The 27,214-nt window shown below is 34.4% G+C and overlaps 1 protein-coding gene across 2 annotated transcripts in view; it reads right to left on the bottom strand.

Annotated features, from left to right (window-relative positions):
• Positions 1 to 520: 520 nt before the first annotated feature.
• Positions 521 to 27,214, bottom strand: part of eag (potassium voltage-gated channel protein ether a go-go) — a 117,934-nt gene continuing 91,240 nt past the window's right edge. For both annotated transcript variants that reach the window (XM_076417817.1, XM_076417818.1), the window contains exons 9-13: positions 26,343 to 26,542; positions 24,350 to 25,118; positions 17,817 to 18,041; positions 7,405 to 7,595; positions 521 to 3,918 (exon numbers count right to left, since the gene is read on the bottom strand). In XM_076417817.1, coding sequence (XP_076273932.1) covers positions 3,520 to 3,918; positions 7,405 to 7,595; positions 17,817 to 18,041; positions 24,350 to 25,118; positions 26,343 to 26,542 — 1,784 coding nt within the window. In that variant the 3' untranslated portion in view covers positions 521 to 3,519. The remainder of the gene's footprint in view (positions 3,919 to 7,404; positions 7,596 to 17,816; positions 18,042 to 24,349; positions 25,119 to 26,342; positions 26,543 to 27,214) is intronic.

Below are 27,214 nucleotides of genomic sequence, written 5' to 3'. Positions count from 1 at the left end.
GTTTACAGATCTCAGACTGAAACAGTGTCCAAGTTTCCAAGAAGGATTGACAAGATTAAGCATTTTAAAGTGGCAGATTTTGGTCTTTGTTGTAATATTGTGATTTTATCAATTATGTTGGCTTTTCGAAACATTATATTTTCACCAATAGATATTACTAATCAAAATACATGCATGAAGCTATGTATTAGATTTTTATATACATTTAATATAAGAATAAAACCATACAAGTTAAGGTCCTAAAAGATCCAGACTATAGCTATTAAGATCTGAGTTTCAGCATTCGAATGATACAATTTTTTTTACACACTTAATGCCTTACGATATTTACCAAACCTTCTATTAAACCTAAGTCTGTTAGTTATATATTATATAGCTTCAAAAGGAGTATAGTTTTTCCAACATTAAATTGAAATATTAGTAAAACGGTTGATTGTGATTGATTGTCAAATCTAATAATTTATACATTTACACAGTTTTGCCCATATTTCTTATATAATTAAATAAAACACAATAACAATTGATTTTAAAGCTTTATTATTTAACGGTTTAATAAAATCGTCATTATTTCCAGAACCATTGTAAGCTTTTCATCTCCTTTAACAAAACAACAAATTTGATATCACAAGTACTAAAAATCGAGTTCTTGCACAGTTCATAGGACGTATTGTTCTTTAACATATAGATATATTTTATACACCATTATTCAAATGATTTTCAATAATTCCGTTTGAGCATTTAATTTAGATTCGCGATGTGCAAGCTCTCTCTGAAATCCAACTTAGCGATGCTTGGTTAGATGAACGACAGCCCCGTCATTATGGACGAAGCCACTTCATCTATTTTATAAAGAATGACTTATATGTACAATATAAATAGTATTGCTACTGTTTCTAATAAAAATTGCCATAAAACATTTGAGAAACTTAACAAAACAGAATACTTAAAAGTTAAACGAGCTTTTTTGCTGCTATTATGTTAAAATATATATACTCATCATTTGTTCAAATTTATTTTATGTACATTATCAGCAGTAAAAATAATTCCTGTACTGATATAGTTCGTTGTTATATAAATTCTTAAGAAAATATAGATAACGTAAAGCTGAAAGCTTCAAGGTCAACGCTAATAGAGGCGAAATGGTGGTTGGTATAGAGGGCGCTCAGATGGATTTAAAGATAACTAAAATCGGGTCAAGCCGACGTCATTATAAATTGACTGAAAGGATCTGAACGTCCTGTATATCGAAATGAAGTCCTAAAAGTATCACTCTATTATATCTGTACAATGTTCACTGGTCAATATAATGGCCTTATATACTAGTAGATTATCTATAGCAGGAATAATACGACTAAAAAATCGTCACTAATTCATAGTCAATGCTAGTAAAAAGAAGGTGAAATAATCTCGATAATATTAGTCGTATAGATCAGGCTAGAGACGATTAAATTTAAAAAATCTATTGCTCATTTAACTCATCGGTTGTGATTTATGATTCTTGTCTACATGATGAAGACTAAAAAGTTCGTTTACTTATCTAGGAAAAAGTCTATCCAGTTCCACTCCTGCTTCGAAAAATGTCTTGAAAAAGCTACGATTTTATATCTTGCATCACTGTTTCATATTAATGTATTGTATATATAATAATATCTGTTTATACTTATATTTATAATAGAAATGTTAGCTCGTATATATAATTATCCAAACTATAATTAATATTCCTTAACAAGAAAGGCTTCGTCACAATGTGAAAAGTATGGTTTTTATTTGTATATATATATTTAATATAAAAGATCAAAACCATATGTAACCAATGGCGTTAAAAAATCAGTACCACTGGCATGAAGACAGCTTCTGTTTATAAATTATACATATATTTTGTGTTTTTTCCTTAAAATAATGCTTTTAACGATAACGAAAAAATTAAAAATAGAATCACAAAATTTATGTTACAGTATAGAGAAAGCGTTTAGTACAAGGTTTTAACTCTTTTTTAGCACCATTTATTATGAAAGCTTATATGAATTTCGTTGTAAAATCATCGCCTTCACAAAGAAATTCACAAAATGTAAAACAGTCTTTACAAAGACAAATCTTTTTACATAGGGGCTTTTAATGATTTGTTGTATAAGATACGATATTTGTTTTAAACTAATTCATAAATTTTTATTTAGAGTTTTTATTTGATTTTTTAAAAATAATTTGCTACTTGTATTTAATACCGAAGGAACATAAATAAAATAAAGCTACTAGAGTTTGAAGTATTCAGAGTATGAATAACAAAAATTGGTTAACTATATTATTTCTCGTTTTTTTGTCCAATAAATATTGTTAATATTAATGCCTATTGATCATGAAATGTACAATATACATAGTATATAATGTATTTTGAAGTTTTTTTACATTTGTACATTTTGAATTATATTATTACAGCGAGTAATAAATCAGGCAAATACTGTGAGACATTTTAATGTAACATAGCTATTCTGGAGCTTACAAGCTCACTTCTATGACTGTTCTATAGAAGACTAATAATAATTCTATGGAAAATTTAGTGATTTTGTAAATAAAGCCAAGCAAAATGAAATCTTCTGCATATATACATACATAATGACATCTAACTTCATTAATTTGAATAGTTAATATCAAAACTTTAATTACTAAATATTTGAAGCGGTTTAATTTAAAAAATGGGGCATTTCATCTGAGATTCGTTAGGTTTATTTGTACTTCTAGGAGATTATTATATTTTCTTCAAGGTTTAGTTGAAAAATTATGGAATTTTAAGGATTGAAGGAAGGGTTTCTTTGTAAAGCGTTTTTTGAAATGATGTATAACAACTTAATAAATAAGAGGTTTTATATGAAAACGTTTCCGTCCTTTTTAATTTTTAAGGCAGATTTCAAATTTGCATTTTTTTTCTTGTTTTGAATCAGATGTAAATATTTCAGATCAATAATTTAATTAATTCATCATTTAACTTAAATTATTTATTACAAATTAAAGCATAAAATATCGAAATATTGCCATAAAGGTTGGAGAATAAGATCAAAATTAGTTTATAAAATCAAACTTAAATTTCTATATTATAGAAATTTGATATAAAAGTCAATAAGAATATAGTAAACTGTCCCCAGGAATTTTTCAAAAAATAATGATTTGATAAAAATAATGTTTACGTACCTTTATATCTTCTAGTAGCACAAATAAGTGTAGTATATTGTTTATTTTGTTGTCCGATTTCAAGTGTAATGCCCCAGGTATGAAATGTATTTCATATAGTTTAGATTTTTAATGATATTCTTGATTGACTTGTTTGAGTTAGTTGGTCAACATAGAGCCCCTTCACCAAATCATAGTAAATTTGACATTCAACCGAAATATTTTCGCTGGATTATGAAATAAAACGAAATCAGGAAATAATTAAATCCAATCACCACTTTCTGTCGAGGTCTTACGCTGTATGAAACAGAAGCGGTCGCCAGAACGAGAGGAAACCATTACGGTGTCCAGCGACTGTTAGAGGAACTCCTTCGGTTTCCTGGAGGACGGCGTCTGTACCGGTTCCTGCAGCATCTTGGTCGTCTCCGTGGGACTGGTGGCGGAACTGTCCGGTGACGTTTGCTTGCCGCCGGTAGGCGTCGGTACCTGAGGGGCCGAACCTTTCATTCGTGTTTTCGAACGTCGCTTCTTCAGTATGATGGGTCCCAGACCGGTCCCCTCGCAGCTTCCCTTGGCCAGGAGATCGGTGGGACGTTCCAAAGGCGTGGAAGACTTCTTTTGGCTATCCACGTTGTCGTTGAGCGACTGCAAACTGGAGCTGGTCTCCGGGTTGAGACGTTTCAGGATTTCGCTCATCATCTCTTCCATACGGTTCATTTTTTGATTCATTTTTTGGATCTCGAGTTTAACATCTACCTAAAAATATATCGGCATTATTACCATATTATTGTCATTGTATTAGTGGTACTGTCATGCCAGAGTCATGTCATGTCAGAGTTCAAACGTTATCGTATAGCTACAGAAGGCAAATGTTATTTGAAAGTTGTTCAGTGGAAATGAATTTGTGAATGAATGAATCACTGAATTTGTTTCATGGTAGGCAAGGTACAGTGCTGTCGACAAAAAATCTAGAAAAAAATAGGCTTTATAACATTTTGAAAACTGTTTTATAACAATTTTTTACTACTTTAGCCGGGCCACAAAAGAGCTGAAAGAGCAAATACATAAAAAACAAAATCAAGGAATTCAACTGTTTAGAAAACTTAACGGCCTGTTTAGAAAACTTAACGGCAACTGATACAACGAAATATTCTCTCTGGAAAGTAACAGAAAAAAATTAAAAAACCTCAACAACATAATCCACCCATTAAAACTGACAACAATAACTGGGCTAGGAATCCTGGAAGAAAATCTATTCTAAAAAAGCTCCTGGTTTTGACCTAATAACTGGAAGAATCTTAAAGGAACTGTCAGGAAAGTGCATCAAATTGATAACATTCATATTTAATGTCATGCTAAGACTGAATTACTTTCTTAGCACTTAGAAAGTGGCTTCATATGATCTTTATCATTATGATCCTTAAACCTGGGAAAAATCAGAAGACGTCTCCTCTTATCGTCCTATAAGCCTATTACCTGTGATCTCTAAACTATTCGAAAAATTATATATAATCGCAGAAGAGAGAAATATTATTCCAGACCATTAATTTACATAGATGTACAGAGAACAAATACATAAATTGGTCAACCAAATTAACAAAACTTGAACGATAAAAAATATTGGTCCGCTGCATTTCTCGATATTTCTCAGGCCTTCGACTACATGTTAAATTGAAAAAGCTTTTGTCCCATACGCACTTTCAATTGCTGAAATTGTACCTCACAGAGAGTCATTTTATTGTCAAACATGGTGACGAATACACTGACCTACACCCAATATATTCGGGTGCTCCGCAGGGCAGTGTCCTTCTTGGTTATATCTTATATATACAGTTGACCTACCGTCCTCAAGAAACACTAGGTTGGCAACATATGCTGAAGATACAGCGGTTTTATCATCACATGAGGATCCAATATCAGCCACAAAATCTTCCAACTTTATCTTAACAAAGTCGAATTGTGGTTGAAAACGATACGCCACGTTTTCAACCAAAGCAAATGAGATAAAATCTACCCATGTGACATTCACCCTTTGTAGAAGAAAATGTCCCTCAGTAAAATTGAATAATCATGAACTTCCGCAGTACATGATGTTAAATATCTGGGAATGAATTTCGATCGACGTTTGACATGGAAAAACATACAAAACGCAAGCAGCTTAGGCTTAAACTAAACCAAATGTATTGGTTGATAGGGCGTAAATCTACATTATTATTAGATAATAAGATATTGCTGTATTAGTCAATACTTAAGCCCACTTGGACCTATGGTATTGAACTCTGGGGTACTACTAGCAAATAACATAGATATCCCCCAAAGGTTCCAGATTAAAGTATTGCGAGTTATCGTCGACGCCCCATTTTACGTGTCCAACAAACTGATTCAGCGCGATATCCCCATAGAACCCATAACGAGTGTGATTCGGAGTGTTAGTGCGAAGTACTCTGAAAGACTATTAGTGCAACCCAATGCACTCGCCAAACAGTTAAATGTGCGCGATAATAGTGAAGGCTCAAACGCAAACTGCCATACGACCTGATTAATAGACACATAGAGTGAGATTTAACAATCTCTAGAATAGGCTAGAATATTTTTAGAATAAGTTAGGATAAACTTTAAAATAAGTTATTCCTTCTTTGCGTAAAATAAAATAGTTTTTTTAAGTAAAATAATAGTTTTTATTTGTTTAATATCCTTTCTAAAATGTATAATTAGCCAGATAGGTAGAATTACGGCGAGATATAAGACTGTTCTCATTTGGATTAATTCAATTAACTGGAATCCAATTAATTATCAAGAAAAGAAGACAGGTTGGTATTTGATTGATAATAGTTCCGCAGTTACGGAGTTTAGTGGAGTTCCTGTAATAGTATCGCAGTTGAAGCTCTAAGATGACAAAAGATAGATTGAAGATGATCAATGAGCCTTAGTAATAAACTATTTCACGTAAGAAACATTCACAATTCGAAACACCAACCCTGGTCCGTAGTTTCACGGCACATGCATCACATTTCAAGGTTTAAGGTCACCAAAGAAGAACTGCAATTGGAATATCAACACAAACTGGCAATTTATATAATAAGATGGACGGTAACCAAAGGAATCAAATTAAATAAAAATTTGGAAAACCATTGGAAATTTGGGTAAGAACAGTGCCTTTCCAAAGATATTCAAACAAAATCTCTCGGGCGAAGTAAGAATAAAGATTATGTAAGGACCAATTGGTTTTCTTCCATATTAATTAGTATGTGATCAACCTTCTAAAATGTGAAATACTAATGAATATTATCCACAAGGTAGCGTCTTAGGACCTCTCCTATATCTGCTCTACAGTGCTGATATTACAACAACACAAGAAACACTATTTGGAACCTTTGCTGACGACGCATTTATTACGGCAAACGACATATCTCCGCCTAGTGCAGTAGAAAAAGTACAAGTGGCAGTCAACAAAATCTATAAATGGACGAAAGATTGGAAAATTCAACTTAATAGCTCCAAATCTGTCCACGTTAATTTTGCGTTGCGGCGAAATAATAAAAACTTAATTATATCACTCAATGGATGCCCGATCGCTCAAGCAGAATCAGCTAAATACCTTGGAATCCATCTTGATGGTAGATTAAATCGGAAACATCATGTTAGGCAAAAAGCAAGAAACATTAGAACCAAAATAAAACAACTATAGTGGTTAATCGGAAGATGCTCTCAACTTGATCTAAAATCAAAGAGGTTGATTTATAAGACAATCATAAAGCCAATTTGGACCTATAGAATGTAAATATGGGGTTGCACTAAAAATTCAAATCAACTAGTCATCCAACGCTGACAAAACAAGGTTGTTCGATTGATTACCAATGCCTATTGCTACGTAACCAACGATGAACTGCACGATGACCTGGAAATCAAGTGGATTTGCGAAGTTATCCAAGATTTCGCATTGAAACACGAAAGAAGATTACTAAATCATACTAACGTGGAAGCAATACAAATGCTGGATAACGCGCAGGATGTCAAGAGAAAGAAGCGAACAAAACCATACGAACTTATATAAAGTTTATACCCTTAGTGTAAACTATAGCTATGAGTTATTATAATTTTATAATTGAGGATTATCGCACTCGCTTTGCTTGTGAATTAATCCAAGTACAAACGAAATGTAGTAATAAATTAATTTACAGTTAAGTTTGTACTAAGCGTATCTAATAATTATGTAATATTAAATGATATTAGCTAACTTACTTTAAAGTCCATAAGATTTGTTAATAATTCCTTATATTCTATGGGGGCAATAGGGTCTGGGACGGTTTGATACATTGAAGCTGTTGAAGGATCTCGAAGACCACAGTCGTAGCTCTGCATTTTCCTTAACGATAAGTTCCGAGGCTGGTCCACTTCTACCATTTCATCTATGGTGTCTTGTCTGGTAATCGCTACAAAAAAATATCAACTTTAGTGTACAATAATACCTATTATGACCAACTTACATGTGTCATTAGAATAATAAATATTTTTTTTAAATACAGATATACATATATAGTCTATTCAAAGTTTTTGTGTACATACGTCATCAAGATGTTTAATGTATTACCTGCCGCAATTTGTAAATTCGTTTCAGAATCAGACAATATTTTCTTTCTCATTTTATTCCAGTTAAAAAAGAGACAATGCTGTCTGATAAGTTCGAACGTGAAACCGACCTAGCCTGTCAAAGTCGTCTAGTTGTGAAACGTACGCAAAATTATTCAAAATTGCTAGAGGTAAAACCGGCAAACACTTTGATTATTTAAAATTTTAAATTGTTGCGTAATATGTCAGATTACTTTGTTTGAATATGCCGAAAACAATAGATATTCAGGGTCACAAATTGATAGTGGCTTTAATATGTTATTTGGAAAAGGAACGGGATAACGGAGGCCCTCTTTTGCACGTATGTTCCGTTCGAGAGGTAAATATTGATAATATTAAATTAGTTTATTAAATTATAAGTTGCTGCAATTTTATTGAAAATGTTTTTAACGTGTTGCTGCTGCGCTGAGTATTAGTACGAGACTGTGACTAAAATCGCTTACAAAATGAAGAACAATTTGTTAGGTTCAACCAAGAAACTCCGTATAAGATAATCCTCGAACACTATACTATGTTTAAATAGTGTAAAGATAACCCTCGGAGTGGTTTAATGGATCTTCCAGACGTTGCCTTAAAAATAATTAAATTTTTAAAGTTTTAAGTATCTTGATGAAGTTTGGATATATCAAAAAGGTTCATTGGGGCATTCTTGGGGCAAGACACTAACAAAAGAAGTATAAAGACAACAAAAACTGATGGAAAAAGCTAAAAGTTACAACAGGATTTTATTAGCTTTTGTTGGTCATAATATTTATTAATAATTAATTACAGATATTTTGTTATTCATGCAGTGAATAAGAATGGTTTTATTTCTGGTGCAGAATTAGTGTTTTCCTCCAAATCCAAGGGCGATTACCATGGAGAAATAAACCATAAAATGTTTTTGTTATGATTTGAAAACCAATTGTTAAAAAACCTGTAGGAACCATCAGTTATTATTTTCGACAGCACACATATCATAGCACACTGGTGGCAAAAATCCCAACAATAGTGTCAACAAAGGCTGTTGTGAAGGAAATACTTTCAAAATATGAATTCAGTTTTGAAGAGACTATGCTAAAAATTGATCTATTTCAAATTTTTATTAGGTCTAAATGAAATATAAATGAAAGTTTAATTTAGTTTTTTTGCAATTTACTTTTTTTTTTTTTTTTTTTTTTTTAGACAGTTGTCGTTCGACCTTCGTAGAGTAAAGACGTGTTTGGAGCGACGGTCAGTGTAATAAATTTGAAAGTGTACTACCTGTGCCACAAATGCGATTTTAAAAAATAAGTAAAAACCGTGACGACAATAACAGTGTTAAAACTGCGCGTTAAATGTTTAGTGAAAATGTGTTTAAAACGATGGTCACTGCAATAAAGTAACAAAGGTAAAATTTTGGGGGCTGTTAAGGGTCGGAGGTGCATCATCTGTACCACAAATGCGGCGTTATAACGGTTCTGAAACAAATACCGGTACTGAAATTTTTGTAAAAACGTGAATTAAACTATTCATTAAATAAAAATGATTAATAGAGAGAACCAGAGACTAAATGAGATGGAAACACAATCCTCAACGTCAGGTGAAGCTTATCTGGCACAACAGAATCAAATCTTTTGTCAAGAAAACCATAAGAGAACGCAAAATGAGCAAGCTCTCTATAATGCGTATATTAACGAAAAAACAGCCCGACGGAATCTGGAAATTGCACTAACAAATATGCAAAAACAATTAGATGCACTACAACTCCTAATAAAAAACCAAAACACATACAATCCAACTAGCATTCCCGTAGTGAACCAGTGCACTGAAAACAAATTGCCTGTAAACTATGAAACAGACGAGGAAGAATTGCAAAAAGAAGTAGGCTGGATAACAGTTAAAAGAAATAAGAAACGAAAAGCAAACTACACACCTGAAGCTTCACCACAACAACCAAAAACCATTAAAGCACAAGAATTGAATAAAGAAATAAAAGTGCCGAGACCACCTCCAATTATAGTAAGTAATGTCACAGACTTTGACTTGCTATATGAAACAATGAAAACAAATAATATACTATTTAGAGCAACAACATTAAACAATGGACAAATCAAATTAAACGCCGAATGTCGTAAAACTTTTACGAAAATTGCTGAGTGCTTGGAATTCCTAAAATTACAATGGCACTCGTATGAAGATAAGCAAACCAGAGACATTAAAGTAATGGCAAGAGGGCTTCCACCGACAGCTAAAACTACTAAAATAGTGGAAGAGTTAATAAAAAATGGACTTAAATGTACTGACGTCACAAATATCCTGAAAAAAGAACGAAATAAAAATAACAATGGAGAAATAGTTGTCCAGAAGAAGCCTTTACCACTGTTTATGTTATCATTCCAACATAACACGGACATAAAAGCAATTTATGAAATTAAACAAATTCTAGGAGTCGAAGTAAAAATAGAACCTCTTAGAAAGGCAAATCTTGTGCCACAGTGCAAGAGATGCCAATTACATGGACACACACAAAAATTCTGTAAAAGGGAACCAAGGTGTGTAAAATGCTCAGGAAAACACATCACGGGAGAATGCAAAAAACCCAAAGGAACAAAAGCGAAATGTGCGAATTGCAATGAAGCGCATCCAGCAAGCTACAGAGGATGCGTAGTTGCGAAAACATTCCAAGAGAGAAGAAATAAAATCAGTCAGGCTAAAGAGCAAAAAACAGTGACTCAAAATAAACAACCAAAAATGTACAACGAAGTCAACGATGAAATGACCTATGCTCAAAGCATAAACCAAACCGCTCAAAAAGAAACAAAAAAAGAAGACGTTACAACCAACGAACTGCTATTGAAACTTATAGCAAAGCTGGACAACCAGGAAAAGATTATTGAATCGTTTTCTGAAAGATTACTTAAACTTGAAAACAATAGGGCGGTGGCCTCAAGAACTAAAAATGGCAAGTAAAGACATCCGCATCGCAATTTGGAATGCTAATGGGATTCAGAAACATCACGCTGACCTACAAGTATTCCTAGAATTGCAAAAAATAGATATTTGCTTAATATCTGAAACCCATTTGACAAAGGAATCCTTTATTAAATTTAGAGGATATTACTTTTACCACACCATTCATCCAGCTAACACAGCAAGAGGAGGAAGTGCAATAATAATAAAAAATAATATATGCCATCATCAAGAACCCGGACTCAGTTTAGCAGAAAATCAGGTAACGGCAGTAACTGTTATATCTAGCAAATACAGGGTTACATTAGCTTCCATATATAGCCCTCCAAGATACAACCAAAAAAAAGAAAATTACTTGAATGTTCTAAACAACCTAGGAGAAAAATTTATAATCGGTGGTGATTTCAATGCTAAAAATACAAGATGGGGATCTAGAATGACGACAACTAAAGGTAATGAATTACATAAAGCAGCTGCTGAGCTAGGGTGCAGTTACATGTCGACAGGAAAACCAACTTATTGGCCTACCGATCCAGAGAAAACTCCAGACCTGTTAGACTTCTTTATAGCTAGAAACATAACCACTAACTACATGGAAGTTGAAGAAAATTTTGACTTAAGTTCAGATCACACACCTGTGATTTTGACGCTGAGTGAAAACATTATAAGAAAACAACAAAATCCAACATTAACCAACAAGAGGACAGACTGGGAAGGATTTGTTGAAGAAATAAACAATCGAATTCAACTAAATGTTCCCCTTAAGACAGAAGACCAATTAAATTATGAAACCGAAAAATTCGTTGCAGACATCCAACAGGCTGCTTGGAATAACACTCCAGAAATTAAAACTTCAACCAAAGGAATAAATTACCCGAAAGAAATCAAGGAAATGGTAGCTGAAAAACGAAAACTACGGAAAAAATGGCAGCAAAATAGAACACCTGAAAATAAGAATATCTTAAACAACATAACACAAAGGTTGAAGAGGGAAATTTTGGAAATTAAAAACAATTCCATAAATAACTATCTACGAAATTTAACAGACGACAAGAACACAGACTATTCGCTCTGGAAAGCCACTAAATACCTAAAACGATCCTGTCTACATAGTCCTCCGATAAGAAACATGCATGGAAGTTGGGCACGCAGCAACCTGGAGAAAGCAGAAGCATTCGCTGACCATTTAGAGAAAACTTTCAAACCAAACGAAAGTGAAATTGAACATACTTTACCGGACATAGACGGCGAAAATTCGACAATTCAATTAACAACTCCGAAAGAAGTCACCAACGTTATTAAAACTAACATCAAGCCAAATAAATCACCAGGCTATGATTTAATAACAGGGCAATTGCTGCACAATCTGCCAAGAAAGGGTATTATAAAGCTCACTAACTTAATCAATGCAGCATTTCGACTGAAATATGTCCCAGACGTTTGGAAAATGGCTGAAATAATAATGGTTCCAAAACCTGGAAAATCACCAAATGATATAAAAGCTTATCGACCTATCTCACTGTTACCGATGATAGCTAAGGTATTTGAAAAGCTCCTCTTGAAAAGATTAAAACCAATTATAGAGAGAAAAAACCTAATACCAACACACCAGTTTGGGTTTATTACCAAACATTCAACGATTGATCAAGTGCATAGAATAACAGATGTTATTGAAAAAGCCTATGAAGATAATAAAGTATGCTCAGCTGTATTCTTAGATGTAGCACAAGCTTTCGACAAGGTATGGCACAAAGGCCTCGTCCATAAGCTACAGAAAATATTACCGAAGCAACACACCGAACTATTAAAATCTTACATCACAGCCAGAATGTTTAGAGTGAAACAAGAGGAAGCTTACTCTACAATAAAAGAAGCTAAAGCAGGTGTACCACAAGGAAGTGTACTGGGGCCAATTCTGTACCTACTTTATACATGTGATATACCACAAATCGAAAACATTACAATGGCTACATTTGCTGATGATACTGCTATTCTTGCTGTCGGAAACAATAGCGAAGAAGCAACCCGAAACCTACAACAGGCTACTGACGCTATAAATAAATGGACCCAAATCTGGAAAATACAAATTAACCAAAACAAATCTGTGCATGTTCAATTCACCTATAAACAGGCCGCGCTTACACCATTGACCATAAACCACACTGTCATACCATACAGCAATAATGCTAAGTATCTCGGAATGACACTTGATGCAAAACTACGGTGGAAGGAACATGTCAAAAAGAAAAGAAAAGAACTTGAGTTAAAATATAGAAAAATGTATTGGCTAATTGGAAGAAAATCTCAATTAACTATACATAATAAATTACTTCTATATAAACAAATATTAAAACCTATATGGACATACGGAATACAATTATGGGGATGTTCCGCAAAAAGCAACATAAATCTAATACAAGTTTTCCAGAACAAAGTCCTAAGAAGCATCGTAGGTGCACCCAGATATTACCGGACCATTTATTTACATCGAGATCTTCAGATACCGACTGTCAATCAAGAAATTAAAAGAATTGCAAAGAGACATGAGGAGAGACTTCACTCTCATGTTAATTTCGAAGTATTACAACTCTTGGACAACACCAAAACCGGACGCAGACTCAAAAGGACCAAACCATTTGAACTTGTGTAGTGTGTTGTAGTGTAGTGCAGTGAGGTGCATTAGAAAAAACTCAAAGTGTTAAAACAATTATTATTATGTTAGAGACTATGTAGGACTGATGAGTCCTATTAGATATATACCTAGATTTAAGCTATTATAAGGACAAATTGTAGGTTAGTCGGCAACGACTAGTAACAATGTATATAATTATATAAAAAAAAACTTTTTTTAGAAATAAGCTTGAATAAAGATATAGAGTAGATTAGATGGCTGAACAATATGGTCACATATTATAATGCCTTTCTATCACTGTAACATATATTCAACCCAATCAAGTTGATATGGGGCGTATCAAAGAATTATTATAATTGACATGGTGCTCGAGAAGGATATTTCATCAAGAACCGTTTGGATATGTGAAAGGAAGCAGTGTCAATCATAACACCTTCGGTTTGGATGAACTCGATAAGACATACAGAGGAAGTAATTGATAAATGGTGCAATCGTGAACATGATTTAGACAGATTAGAAATTAACACTTTAATAATTGACTTGGGCAGTGACTCGGAAAGTGACTAAAGGAAACTTACAGGATATGTGATATGCTGTGCAGTGCTGGAAGATCCTGATATAGAGTGATGAAAGTGGAAACAACTAAAGGTGTGCACATAATTGATAGAGTATAATTGTAGAAAATGGTATTGTAGGGAATGACAGATTTGTGTGCATAGATATGATTGTAATTATTCAGAATTAACCATGAGCATTATGTTAGAATATATGAGGAGAGGATGAATACTATTTTGTAAATATGGTAAATGTATAAGGCAGAATTCAGTGACATATTTTATCAAGAACGGAGTACACAGGTAGTAGCTGAACAAATAAAAAATACAATGATATCATGATGACTTGACAATTAAACACACTATCAAAAGAAAGAAAAATTAAGAACAAAAACAACTCTAACCTACAAACTATTATATCTCTTTTCTTAATTGTAGTTTTAAGTCCATCCATAGGCATTAGATGTACTATAACATAAAAATAAACAATATATGTTTGATAAAATTTTTCTTTCATTATTTTATTTAAACTAAAATTTTGTTGTATGCCAAATTGAAACTGAACTAAAACTCAGAGTTGATGCGGCAACATTGCGACGTTTTGACGTCACAAATCTAGATGACATATGTACAAAATAACTTTGAATAAACTATAGCTATAGAAATCTAACATTAATGGATTACCCTTTATAACGCAAACCAACCTTAAGATGTGAAAACAGTGGTGCAAGGATGACAAAGAAATCGATGATTGGAGGCATGTAGTGTTTTTTTTGTTCTGGCCTAAAAACCAGGCGGTGGAATACATGACGCATACCTGGTCGCGGAGACTTGCCTTGGAGTGACAAGTTGGGCCGGGTTATGTGGGACTGCCTCTGGGCTTACCAATTCACTAAACCGAAACCGCCTCACAGTTGACCTCTGTGGATCACTACTGCTACTGCATTAAATTTGGAGATATGGCACCCGCTGATCGGGCAGCCGTTATTGGGCACGAGGGACCGGCGATTCTATTGATTCGCGAACCTGAGCTAACACACAACTGGATACTGTTGTATGGGGGCAAAAGTTATGACTGTAGCGACGGATGAGGTCGTTTCAACCTGGAAAAGGGGAGAGCTTGGCGGTGACGCGGTGCTAAGCTCGCAGCATGTCGACCAGCTCGCGAACAAGCGCGTTTTCAGAAGAATTTGAGCTGAGTTGTTGTTTGCGGAATAATTAAGATAAGAAGTGCTTGATTTCTGGAGTGTCAGTTTCCCTATGAATTTGATTATTTCTGACAAACCATGGAGCGTTTAATATTCTCCTGAGGAGCTTATTTTGGAAAACTTGAAGCCGTTTGACCTGGTTGTTTGTAACAAACTTGAAGTAGACATTAAATCCGTAGAGGAGTACGGACCGAATTAACATCTTGTAAAATAAGCATTTGATGGAGATGGGAAATCTGCTAGAAGGGCAGATCAGAGAAGATAGCAGGTTTGCTATCCCCGAACCTTTTTGGATTGCTTTCTGGATTTGGGAATGCCAACCGAACCGCCGGTCGAAGTGAAGACCTAGGTACGTGACGTTATCCAGCCATGGAATTATTGCGGTGTCGATCTTAAGTTGGGAGACGCGCAGTGCGTAACGCTTCTTAAGGAAAATGATGGCCTGGGTTTTCAGGGGGTTGATTTGCAACCTCCAGAATTTGAACGACTTGACCGCATGATCGAGCTGCTTCTGTAAACGTTCATGAATTGTAACTTTGAACCTAGCGGCCGTGAAGAAAGCAGTGTCGTCAGCGTAAAACGCGACGTCAATGTGCTCTTTTCTCGGCAGATCTGAAATAAAGAGGTTAAATAAGGCTGGGGCCAGCGGGGAACCTTGAGGTACGCCAGCATCGATTTGTTTACGACTGGAAAGTGATTGCCTGATCTTGACCTGGAAAGATCTGTCCGAGAGATAGGACTTGAGGAGAGCGGTTAGGTCTTCTGGGAGGCCTAACCGCACGCACTTTGCGATCAATCCGTCGTGCCAGACCTTGTCGATAGGTCCAGATGAACTGCTCCAATCTTTTTGCGTTGGTCAAGAGCATGATGGATGTAGCAATGTAGTGTAGTCTAATTAATTATCGTTTACTGTGTTTCCTACAGATGGCCGCATTTATATATGAAGAACCCCAAAGGAAGCCTACAATCCGGATTGCCTGTTTCGTATAGTCAAGCATGGAGGAGGTATCTCAATATCATGATATTCAGTTGGTTCTCTGATACACATCCATGGCCAGATTACAACGAACATGTCGAAAGCTCGACCGACATCTGCATTGATTCTTGTTCTTGCTGCGATTGGCATATTGCTACCATATTCCAAAATGATAATACGCCCCCATATAATATAATAGGCCATATTAATTGGCAACTAGTAAACAACTAAGAAATTGTTATTTTTGGTTTTTAATCAAGAACATTGTAGAAAAATATATTAGTGTAAATATGTATTAGTTATATTACAAAAAATTGAATTAGTTATTTCGACTTCTTTCACTCTGTTCATCTGATGTATAGTGTTGTCGGATTTTATGGCTTTTGTATAAATTTAAAAAAAATGGTTTAAAACATTTAATCCAACATATAATTCGACTATAAGAAAAAAATTCGTATAAACCAAAGGGAACCAAATTAATATTTCTTATAGGCTAAATAAAAATTATTAGATCGGGAGCAACATAATTTCGTAGAATGGATGACAACGACTCTCGCGATTATTTAATTCCAGTCGTTTTTGTCGCATCAGACAATTATCGATGAACTGAAACTACATTGTCATTTTTCCTTCTGGAACTCTCATTTTTAGCGCTCAATAACTCTCAATGTTTCGGAAATTCGATTAAACGAAAAAAGCTACATTTATATCTAGAACTAGCGACCCGCCCCGGCTTCGCACGGGTGCAATGCTGATACTAAATTAAGTACACTACAGAAAAAATATGAACGTTGTATATAAACACATAGCGGTCCGCTCCGACTTTGCACGAGCATAAAATATATATGCCTATGTCACTCAATGAAAACATGATTAAAATCGATCCAGTATTTTTGGTTCATTCATTACTGCCCTTGGCCTGCACGCATTAAATTTGGAGTAAAACAATTCCTCTTCCCCTATACTTACTATGAAGATTTCCTGCTATCTTTGGAATATCTAAATTCATACAATTTTTATTACATTACACATTTTTAAACGCAAATTTTAAATTTGTAATATCTCCGAAAATATTTGTTTAATTTACATGCTGTGAGGAACCATATTGATCTATATTAATTGCACACTGTATTTAAGGTACTTAATTCGATAAGGATTAATGCCGTATTGCTTAAAATAGCTTCGTAAATAAGCCATTTTCTCACGTAAAAAGTAAACAATAAAAATGGTTAATGTGGGTTATCCCTAAAAGATAAACATATACCATCGCGGACTTTTTTGTAGACCTTTTTATGGTGTACAATACTGTAGTACATAAATTTGATCTAACTCGTAGGGTTAGGCAGCGTTTTTGCTAATTGCTAAATAAGCCTAAAAAAATAGGTTAATTTACGACATCACGTTAGAAACCTCTAAAATTAGCAATGTTGCCTTAGTATATTATGCATGTATTATGCATATAAACCTTCCTCTTGAATCACTCTATCTATTGGAAAAAACCGCATCAAAATCCGTTGCGTAGTTTTAAAGATTTAAGCGCACATAGGGATATAGGTACAGAAAAGGCGACTTTGTTTTATACTATGTATAGATATTGTATGGATTGTTGGACTTTAAACGCTCTATTATCTATTTCAATCCATGCATTAGGAAAAATCGAAGTTGCTTCCCCCCTACCTAATTATTCATTGTTTAATTAATTTCACATAGTTCGAGCAACATACCTGGACTTGAGGTGGCCGATACCTTTTGCAGCTTAGGAAAGATCTTGTTGCCCGATCCTGGGGTGGGTTGGCTACCGGAACTGCCGGACGATGACGAACTAGGCCGGTCTTTGGGATCTTTCGCGCTGAGGCTTCGCTGAAAGGCGACTGCGGTTTGATTCGAGCTCTCGGAACTCGAATCCAAACTTGCAGATCCAAGTAAACGACCCCACTTACTGCCTCTCACTAAAATGCAATAATTTAATCGTATTTGAGTTGAAAATATTTTTAAGATAAGAATTATTTATTTTATTGTTGTTTTTAATTTATACTGCCCAAATGTGTTTTTTTGCTAGAAAGTCCCCGGCCTGATAAATAGATGGCGCTACTAGAATTAAATCCACATGTTTTTTAGTTAGCCCTAACCCTCGAAAGATGCGTGTATAAATTTTGACAGCTGTCGGATCATGTTGCTGTTGATATTGACCTGAAAAGATCTGTCCGATAGGTAGGACTTGATGAGAGCGGTTAGGTCATCTGGGAAGCCTAACCGCAAGCACTCTGCGACCAAACCGTCGTGCCAGACCTTGTCGTAGGCTTTGGTTAGGTCCATAAGGACTCCAAGCTTTTTACGTTGGTCAAGAGCGTGATGTATGTGTGCGGCCAGACAAGTAACCTGATGAGCAGATGAATGGTGATCGCCAAAGCCGAATTGTTCGTCAGGAATGATGTTGGTTTCCTTTGTGCAAGAGTTTCCTCTGAATAAGCTTCGAAATGGCACTGAGAAGGCTGATGGGCCTGTAGTCACATGGAGATGATTCTTGGGAATAACCGCTATATGTGCGTGCTTCTAAGATGCCGGGAAATGTTGCAACCTCATGATAGAGTTAATGATATTTGCCAGTTCCGCGAGCTGCGTATGCGAGAGCTTTTTTAATTTAGTAATCGATATTCTGTCGAGACCTGGAGATTTTTTGGTTTGAAGTTTGCCGATCATAGTCTATAGAGACTTTGGAGATACGGAATGATTGAGAAGAAAGGCTGGAGCTAGATTGATATAATAAATAACAAAAAAAATATATACGTAAATGTAAAAAGCCCAGATGGTACAACGGCCATATACATCCCTTTGGTCGTTTTTTTGGAAGAAAAGAAATGTGACTCTGATTGTTTCGAAAAATTCTACTTATCTGGCAGATTTGAGATGTGACCAAGTAAAGTTCTTAGAATTAACGGCTATGTTTATAATATTAAAGCAAATTAAATTTTATTGTGTTCGACGTTACACCTTTCATAACTAAATTTCATAATACTAAAAAATAAGTAAGCCCGTTACGAAAACCTATATAAATTATGTTATATTGTTTTTTATGCAAACATAACTCGAACCATTATGCTGTTCGCCCTTTCATACAGCTGAACCTCCATTTTCACCTTCTGCGTAAATGAAAAAGGGTTAAAGAGGCGTGGCGCCCTTGTATCCCTCGTAATGTATTTTCTGTTTCATTTAGCGCCCATTTCAGATATAACACAAAAGTTTTATTTTAAACAAACATTCTCTAATTTCGCAATAATACATTACTTCTAATTAGGTCCTAAATAATTGAAAGTGGGATGCCATGTAGACCCGTCACTATTTTACGAATTGTTTTGCTTTAATTTAAGTTAATATAAATTGATGTCCATTCAATTATAATCGTTCCAATAAAACAGCCAATGCACGTCATCATCGTCGAACGTTTTGTCAAATTCAGTTTGTAAAAATGTTAATCTCGGAGCGGATTTTTTCTTCTCATTTTACCAACTATCAGTAATTTAGTTAAAAAAAGTCACAATGAAGTCTGATGTGTCCGAACATGTAACCAAATTCGTCTATGAAGTTAGATTTGTGTTAGTATTGTTCGACACCGTTGTCATATGTCTGTAAAATTATTCAAAGCTTTAGTAATAATAATCTGAGGTTATAACCGGCAAACGTTATTTTGACGCTTGGTTTGATACATTTTCAACTGTTGTTTAACATTTGTCATAATTTTGATTAAAAATACCAAAGCCACTTAATAGTGAGAGTTAGGATCTGATAGCCTCTCTAATCAGCTACTTCGACAGGACAAGGACTCTTGGCAGTAAAATACCTTAGAGAGGTAAGTATTTATACTCTTAAATACAAAGTTTATGCAGTTTTATTGGAATTATTTTTAGCGTATTACAGCTGCACTTGTTGCATTGATAGCGAATACAAATAACGACACAAGACAAAGCAGGTGATGAATCAAGACCATTTTGAAATTAGAGCTATTCGAGATCAATTTTTTGAAATTCATAAAAACAGTGAGTAGTTTTTTCCATGTAAATATTATTTAACACAATTGTTTCAGAGAAAGCTGTTAGTCTGGGAAGTATCCATAGAAAACTGATGGTTATGCAGATCTGTGGCGCTTGTAAGTCTTTCCTTCGTACATTATTAGGAACCATAGGATTTAAGTGGTATAAATATAAGCCACGAAGAAGTAAAATAGAAATTTAAGACATTGTTTTTGGAAAAATACCATTTTTAAAGCATAAAATAAAATTAAGACTTGAAGAACATTGGGCCATTCTTGGCAAAACAATAATAATCAAGTAAAGGCAACAAAATGCGTAAATTAACAATTTAGTAACACAGTGATCCTGAGAGTGTAAGAGACTGAATATATATATATATATATATATATATATATATATATATATATATATATATAGGTTAAATGTAGAAAGTCATATTGTATAGTCTATTCAAAGTTGCTGTGAACATACGTCATCAATATGTTTATTGTATTGCCTGCCGCACTTTGTAAATTTGTTTTAGAATCGGACAATATTTTCCTTCTCATTTTATTCTAGTTAAAAAGAGATACAATGCAGTCCGATACGTTCGAACGTAAACGAACCAGCCTGCCAAAGTTGTCATAAGGTAATAAATCAGCCAACGCTGTTTTAACGCTTTGCTTGTTTTGATAAATTTCAAATTGCTGCTTATTATTATTCTGAGTTATCAGGCAAACTGGCAGACTGCCTCTCTAATCAGCTACTTCGAACAGGAACGAGATAATGGAGTTCCCTCTTGGTACAAATTTTTTTTAAAGAGGTAAGAATTCTTACTGAAAATATTAATTTGCTTCGGTTTTTATTGAAAATATTTTTAGCATGTTGAAATAGCACGGAATATCAGCAAGGATACGGTCACTGAAATATCTCAAAAAAATTTAAAAGAAAATTTTGGATTCACTAAAGAGAAATCGTCCTCATACGAAGCGGATGTCGAATCAAGATCAGGTTGATGTTAGCACTATCAGAGGTCAAATATATGAAATGTATAAAGTATATATATTGAGTAGTTTTTCCAATATAAATATAATTTAATAAAATTATTGCAAAGTATATTGTTAGTAGTAAAATTATCAAAGAGGTCTAATGGAACTTCCGGATATTGCTCTCAAAAGAATACAATTTTTAAAAGCATATAATAAAATCAAAAAACTTATTATTTCAATATGTGTATTTAGATGAGACATGGATGATTCAGAGTGGGACCAATATATCCAACGGTTACTCATGGCAAGATTATAATAAAAATATTGTTAAGACAACTAAAGTTGATGGAAAAAGGTAAAGGTTGGAATAACAACTGATTAGATTTTATTAGTCATAATATTTATTAATAATTCATAGCAGATGTATTGTGCTTCATTCTGGAAACAAGGAAGGTTAATAACACCTTCGGTTTGGATGACCTCGATCAGACACATTGAAGAAGAAATTGAGAAATGATGGAATCATGAACAACCGTTCAATAGATTGGAAATGAACGGTTTAGTTATTCACTTGAGTGAAACTTTCTGAATATGGGTATATGATTTAATGCTGACTATTTCCAAGACAGGGTGATGAGAGAGGAAACAACTAAAGGTGTGTATATAATTGATATAAGATAGTAGTAGATAGTATAAGATATAAGTAGATAGTAGTAGGATATCGTATCCTAGAGTGTGAAATAGTTATGTTCATTAGATGTGTGTGTAATTGTTCAGAAGAAACATGAGTATTTGGTTAAAGGATGTGAGCAGAAAAAAATACAAACTCTTTTGCTTATATGGCGAATGCATTTATGATTAATTTTATCAAGAATGGTGTACGCAGGTAGTAGCAGAAGAAATAAAAAATATAGTGATATCAAGATGACCTGACAGGTAAACACACCATCGAGGGAATCAAAAACTAAACGTAGGAAGGTAAATATGTTTTCGAACGAAAGTAAAATACATTACTTGGATGTACAATTGTTAATTAGGTATATTAGACCTCCAAGAGGATACCATTATATAAAAAAACGCGTCTAGAACTCTGCCTCATGGGTGGTGTGGAAAAGAGTACAATGTAAACAGAATAAAACAATTCTAACCTATACATTATTGTGGCTTTATAATTAATTGTAGTTTAAATTATTCGATAATATATGCATTAGATGTACTATAAGATTAAAATAAACTATATATATTTGATAACATTTTTGATGCTCTATTTTATTTAAACTAGAATTTTATGTCAAAACCAAACTGAGCTAAAACTCAGAGTTGATACGACAACATTGTGACGTTTTGACGCGATAAATTTAGACGATATATGTTCACACCAACTTTGGATAGACTATAGAGGACGAAATATTTATGTGCCTAGGTATTTGTGTAAGTGTTTAAAATGGCAAATGCATTTGGGAGACTGTAGTGATTAAATCTAATTTTATCATTTAATCAAAAGCTCAATATGCTCTTAAATGAAGGTAAAATACATTACTTGGATATACAATTGTTAATTAAGTGGATTGGGCCTCCAGAGAATACTACTGCATAAAAATATGCCTGGAATTTTACCTCTTAAGTTATATCGAGTTAAATGTTAATATAATAAAACACAACCCCAACCTACAAACTACTGTGGCAATTAGTTAATTGTGGTGTAAGTCCTTCAATAATATGGTAACAGGTCAATTGAAAAGTCCCCGGCCTATCATAGTAAAACACATTTTTTAAACACACGCAAAATTTCTTTTGAGATCTGATAACAGGAAATAGTCGCTGGGGAACAGATCTGGAGAATACGGTGGATGAGAAAGCAATTCGAAGTCCATTTCATGGATTTTTGCCATTATTTTTACTGACTTGTGACACGGCGCATCGTCTTGGTGAAACATCACTTTCTTTTTCTTCAAATGCGGCCGTCTTTCGGCGATTCCGTCCTTCAAACGGTTCAATAACGCTATGTAATAATCGCTGTTGATGGTCCTTCTTTTTTCAATGTAGTCAATGAAAATTATTCCATGCTCACCCAAAAAAACTCGGGTTTATTATGTTTGATCATCTTCAAACACTGCTCCGAATCATCAACTCGTCGTTGTTTTTGCTTAAAGGTGAGCTGCGCGGTACCCACTTTGCATAGAGCTTTATCATACCTAGTTGATATCTTTAGAGTGTTTGTTATTTCATTCAGTTTCAATTTACGGTCATTCAAAATCATTTTGTGGATCTTTATAATGTTTTCGTCGGTAACAACCTCTTTTGGGCGTCCACTGTTTTCGGTGCTCATTTCACCACGTCTAAACTTAGCATATCGATCCCTGATGGTTGATTTTTCTGGTGCAGTATCCGGAAACTCGGCATCGAGGCAAGTTTTTGCTTCAACTGTATTTTCCCTTCAAATAATAATATTTTATCAACACGTGAAATTCCTTTTTTTCCATTTTTTTCACAATAACAAAAGTGGCTTCACTCAGAATGCTATGATTCACAAACTAATGATTCGACAGCTGTCAAATTTGTACACGCATCTTTTGACGGTTAGGGCTAACTAAGAAACATGTGGATTTAATTGTAGTACCGCCATCTATGTGCCAGGTTGGTGACTTTTCAATTGACGTGTTAGTATATCAGATTTACTGTAATGTCAATAAATTATATTTTATAATATTATTTTATTTGGATTAGAATGCTCTTATATGTCAAATCCAAAATAAACTAGAGAACAGAGTTGATATTGACAACGTTACAACATTTCAACGCATAAATTTATATGACGTGAGTTTACTATTTTATTGAACGGGCTATAACTCAAATTGTAGCATTATTATTAAAATAGTTTATAAGATTCACTGTGAGCATCTCAGCGATAAGAACAGATGCAGTAGAGGACAGTCTTAAGAGTTTATTGTGAGACTGTTATGTATTGCAGCACCTGCTCATATAAATGACTTAGAATCATCTTTATAAATAACCTCAGAATTTTGGGTACTACTGGTCATTTCTAATATTTTAGAGTATTTCAATGTGTTTTGGTATTGGGGAAGATCATCAATTTTTGGATAGATTAGCGGTGAAATATTTCTTTGCCCTATACTCCTAATAAAGGTAGCGTAATTAGCGCCAAATAATCATTAATTAATTAAATCAATTTCTTCTATCAAATTAATGTAAGGGTATATTATTTTGTATTAAATAACGAAATACTTTGTTATCACTTACCTGAAGCTGGACGCGTTACCATCGTTTTAACACCACCCCCACTGCTGTCATCTTTCTCAGCGACGGCGGACAGTTTCGTTGTTGAGACCACTCGCGAAATATTCTTTTCCCCTCCTTCTTCGCCCCCCTTTTCCACATCCCCTTGCGTCTGGCTCACCGTCGAGGCCGCCGTCACCGAGTTCTGACTCCTATCCCTCCGAAACTTGGAGAATATTTTCCGCACCAGATGGTCCTGGTTCTGGTCGAGCTGGGGCTCGTTCTTCCGCCTCTCCGCCAGCTCTTTCTCCCTCTTCACGTCGGCCACCTTACGAAATATCAACCGGTGACGTAGATTATACGTCAGTATCAAGTTCCTGGCGAAACTGTTGGCGAAGGCTTGATAAAAATCCAGCACCTCTAACAGCTTGTCTCTTTTGATGGTATGCAGGTCACAATAGGTCAACGCTCTGACATTTGCAGCTGATTGTCCCACTGCGTTATCCTTCCAGAAGGAGTCTCCGAAGACGTCGCCTTTACCGAGGATAGCGACCACCTCATCGTCCTGTATCACTTCCAATGATCCGGTCACTATGAAACACAGGGAATCGATGGATTCTCCTGTGTGATATAGAAGGTCGCCTGGCGCTGAATGGGACATGGTGAAGTGCATGGCCAGGGCTCTGAGACACCCGTCCGAAGCCAGCCGGAATGCTGGATGTTCGTTGAACACTTTTCTGTTCAGGTGCACGCAGATGTCAGCCTTCATGTCTTTCGGACAGAAATTCAAAACCTGAAAAGAAAGAGATATTTATTGTTTGGTATAACGCTTGAAAATTATGAAAATCTTATTCTATTTAAAAGTTTTTTTGAAATTCGAAGCAAGAGTCAGAAGTCAGATGAAGCTAGATCTGATGAGCCTGGATGGTATCAAAGATGATGAAGCAATATGGACTTTAAATTACAAACTTAGTGTTGTTAGTTTTTTTGTTTCCAACGTCTCATATGGATTTCAGAGTGATTTATATAAGAAAAAAATCATCAATCATCAGCAAAAAAACATAGCTTCAAGCTAATATCACCATCAATTGATGAAAATAATTTTACATGAAATATTTGTCTGACGTGTTGCAAGAGGTGTTGCAGACGTCAGACTACGTGTCAGTTTCAGCAATATGGGGACACAGGCCACAGCTCGTTCAACAATTCTATTATTGAATGACGTTTTTCTACGAGGACTAATTGCGCGAAGTGGCGATTTAGCATGGCCAGCCACATCTCCGGATTTAACAGCACCAAACATTTTTTATGGGTTTTGTTATAAATCAAAAGTTTATGTGAATAAGCCGCAAACAGTTCAACCTCTTAAAGACAACATTCGTCATGAAATTGAAAAAATTCTGCCTCAGATATTGCAGGATGTCATAAAAAATGCCTTAAAAAGATACCAAAGCTGCATAGCGAATCGTGGTCACCATTTATATAAAATATTTTCTTAAGCTGAAAAGATATAAAGACCAGGTAAACGTTCTATGAAAACCGAACTTATTTATCATTTCTCTAAACAAAGTTATAGGCAATCAAAATAGTAGCGGTACTTTTGCCCCATGTTGTACCTCCTCACTTGATGCAAATCGTTTTCCATGAACTTTTTTTTACATATTGAATTTCTGAGTTCACTAATATAACGTTATTGTATCTCGTTTTCTGTCAATGTGTCGTTTCGAATGAAGTCCAAAATATATTCTCTCTATTAACAGGAAAGAGCAATATAGTTAAAAGAGTACAAATCCTAATGAAAGAAAAAAACAACAGTCTTGTAACATAAGCCAATAATAACCCAATACACCTAGAATATATCTGCAGAAGACAAAAGAAGCCTACCTACAAGAAGGTAAAGTTCAATCAGCAAAGAACATAATCAGTTTCAAGAACATAAAAGAAAACAAAAATTTGCTGGATTCTATTATGTGTTTAAAAAACTTTACGAATAATTATAAAAAATGGTTGTACATACTTTATCTTGGTCTAGCCCCTTTGTCATTGCCCATGTCGATACAACATAATCCATAACCCTTTCTGATAAAGCCTTGGGGACTTCGTGCAGCTTCATAAATTCTCGAACGTTGTTGAGCATGTCATGGTATTTGGCTGTTGCAGATGTCATTTGCTGTATAATGGTAGTGACGTGACCGAATATTGTAGCATATAGAAGAGCTGGAATTAAAAAAAATGTCGATTTTAACTATAAAGAAGAAATATTATATTGAGATATCCTCCAAATTCTTTAAATTAATAGAATCAAATTAATTATAGCAGATAAATTTGTAAGGTCAAAAAAGGAGAACTGAAGGTGTCCAGACCCTCAACTTCTAAGAATAAACTATTCCAATTAGGAAATATTCAAGTTTTTAAATACATCGGTAGTCTGTGAGTTCCCGATACAAGTTTGGCAGTTCAGAAGTTTTTTTTTCAATATAAAGATAATTTAATACAATTATTTCAGAGGAAACAGTTAATCTGAAAAGTGTCCACAGAAAACTAAGAGATATGCAGCTCTTCTAGGGATGTAGAACATCCTTTCATACACTGTTGGGTAAGAAGGATATATTTTTTTATAACATCTTTATTAGATACGCTTAGTACAATCTTAATTTACAATTAAATTATTACTACATTTCATTTGTACTTGGATAAATTCACAAGCAAGACGAATGCGAAAAAAATACATCAATATGTATTCCTCAATTATTAAATTATAATAACTTAAGCTATAGTTTATACAAAAGATATACACTTTATATAAGTTCGTATGGTTTGGTTCGCTTCTCCTGACTCCTGCGCGTTGTCCAGCATGTTTATTGCTTCCACGTTAGTATGATTTAGTAA

Source organism: Rhynchophorus ferrugineus, unplaced genomic scaffold, assembly GCF_030347505.1.
Source record: "Rhynchophorus ferrugineus isolate W39M unplaced genomic scaffold, kcgeb_rfMv2 rfM11, whole genome shotgun sequence".
NCBI classification, from domain to species: Eukaryota; Metazoa; Arthropoda; class Insecta; order Coleoptera; family Curculionidae; genus Rhynchophorus; species Rhynchophorus ferrugineus.
This window is presented reverse-complemented; position numbering and strand designations above follow the sequence as displayed.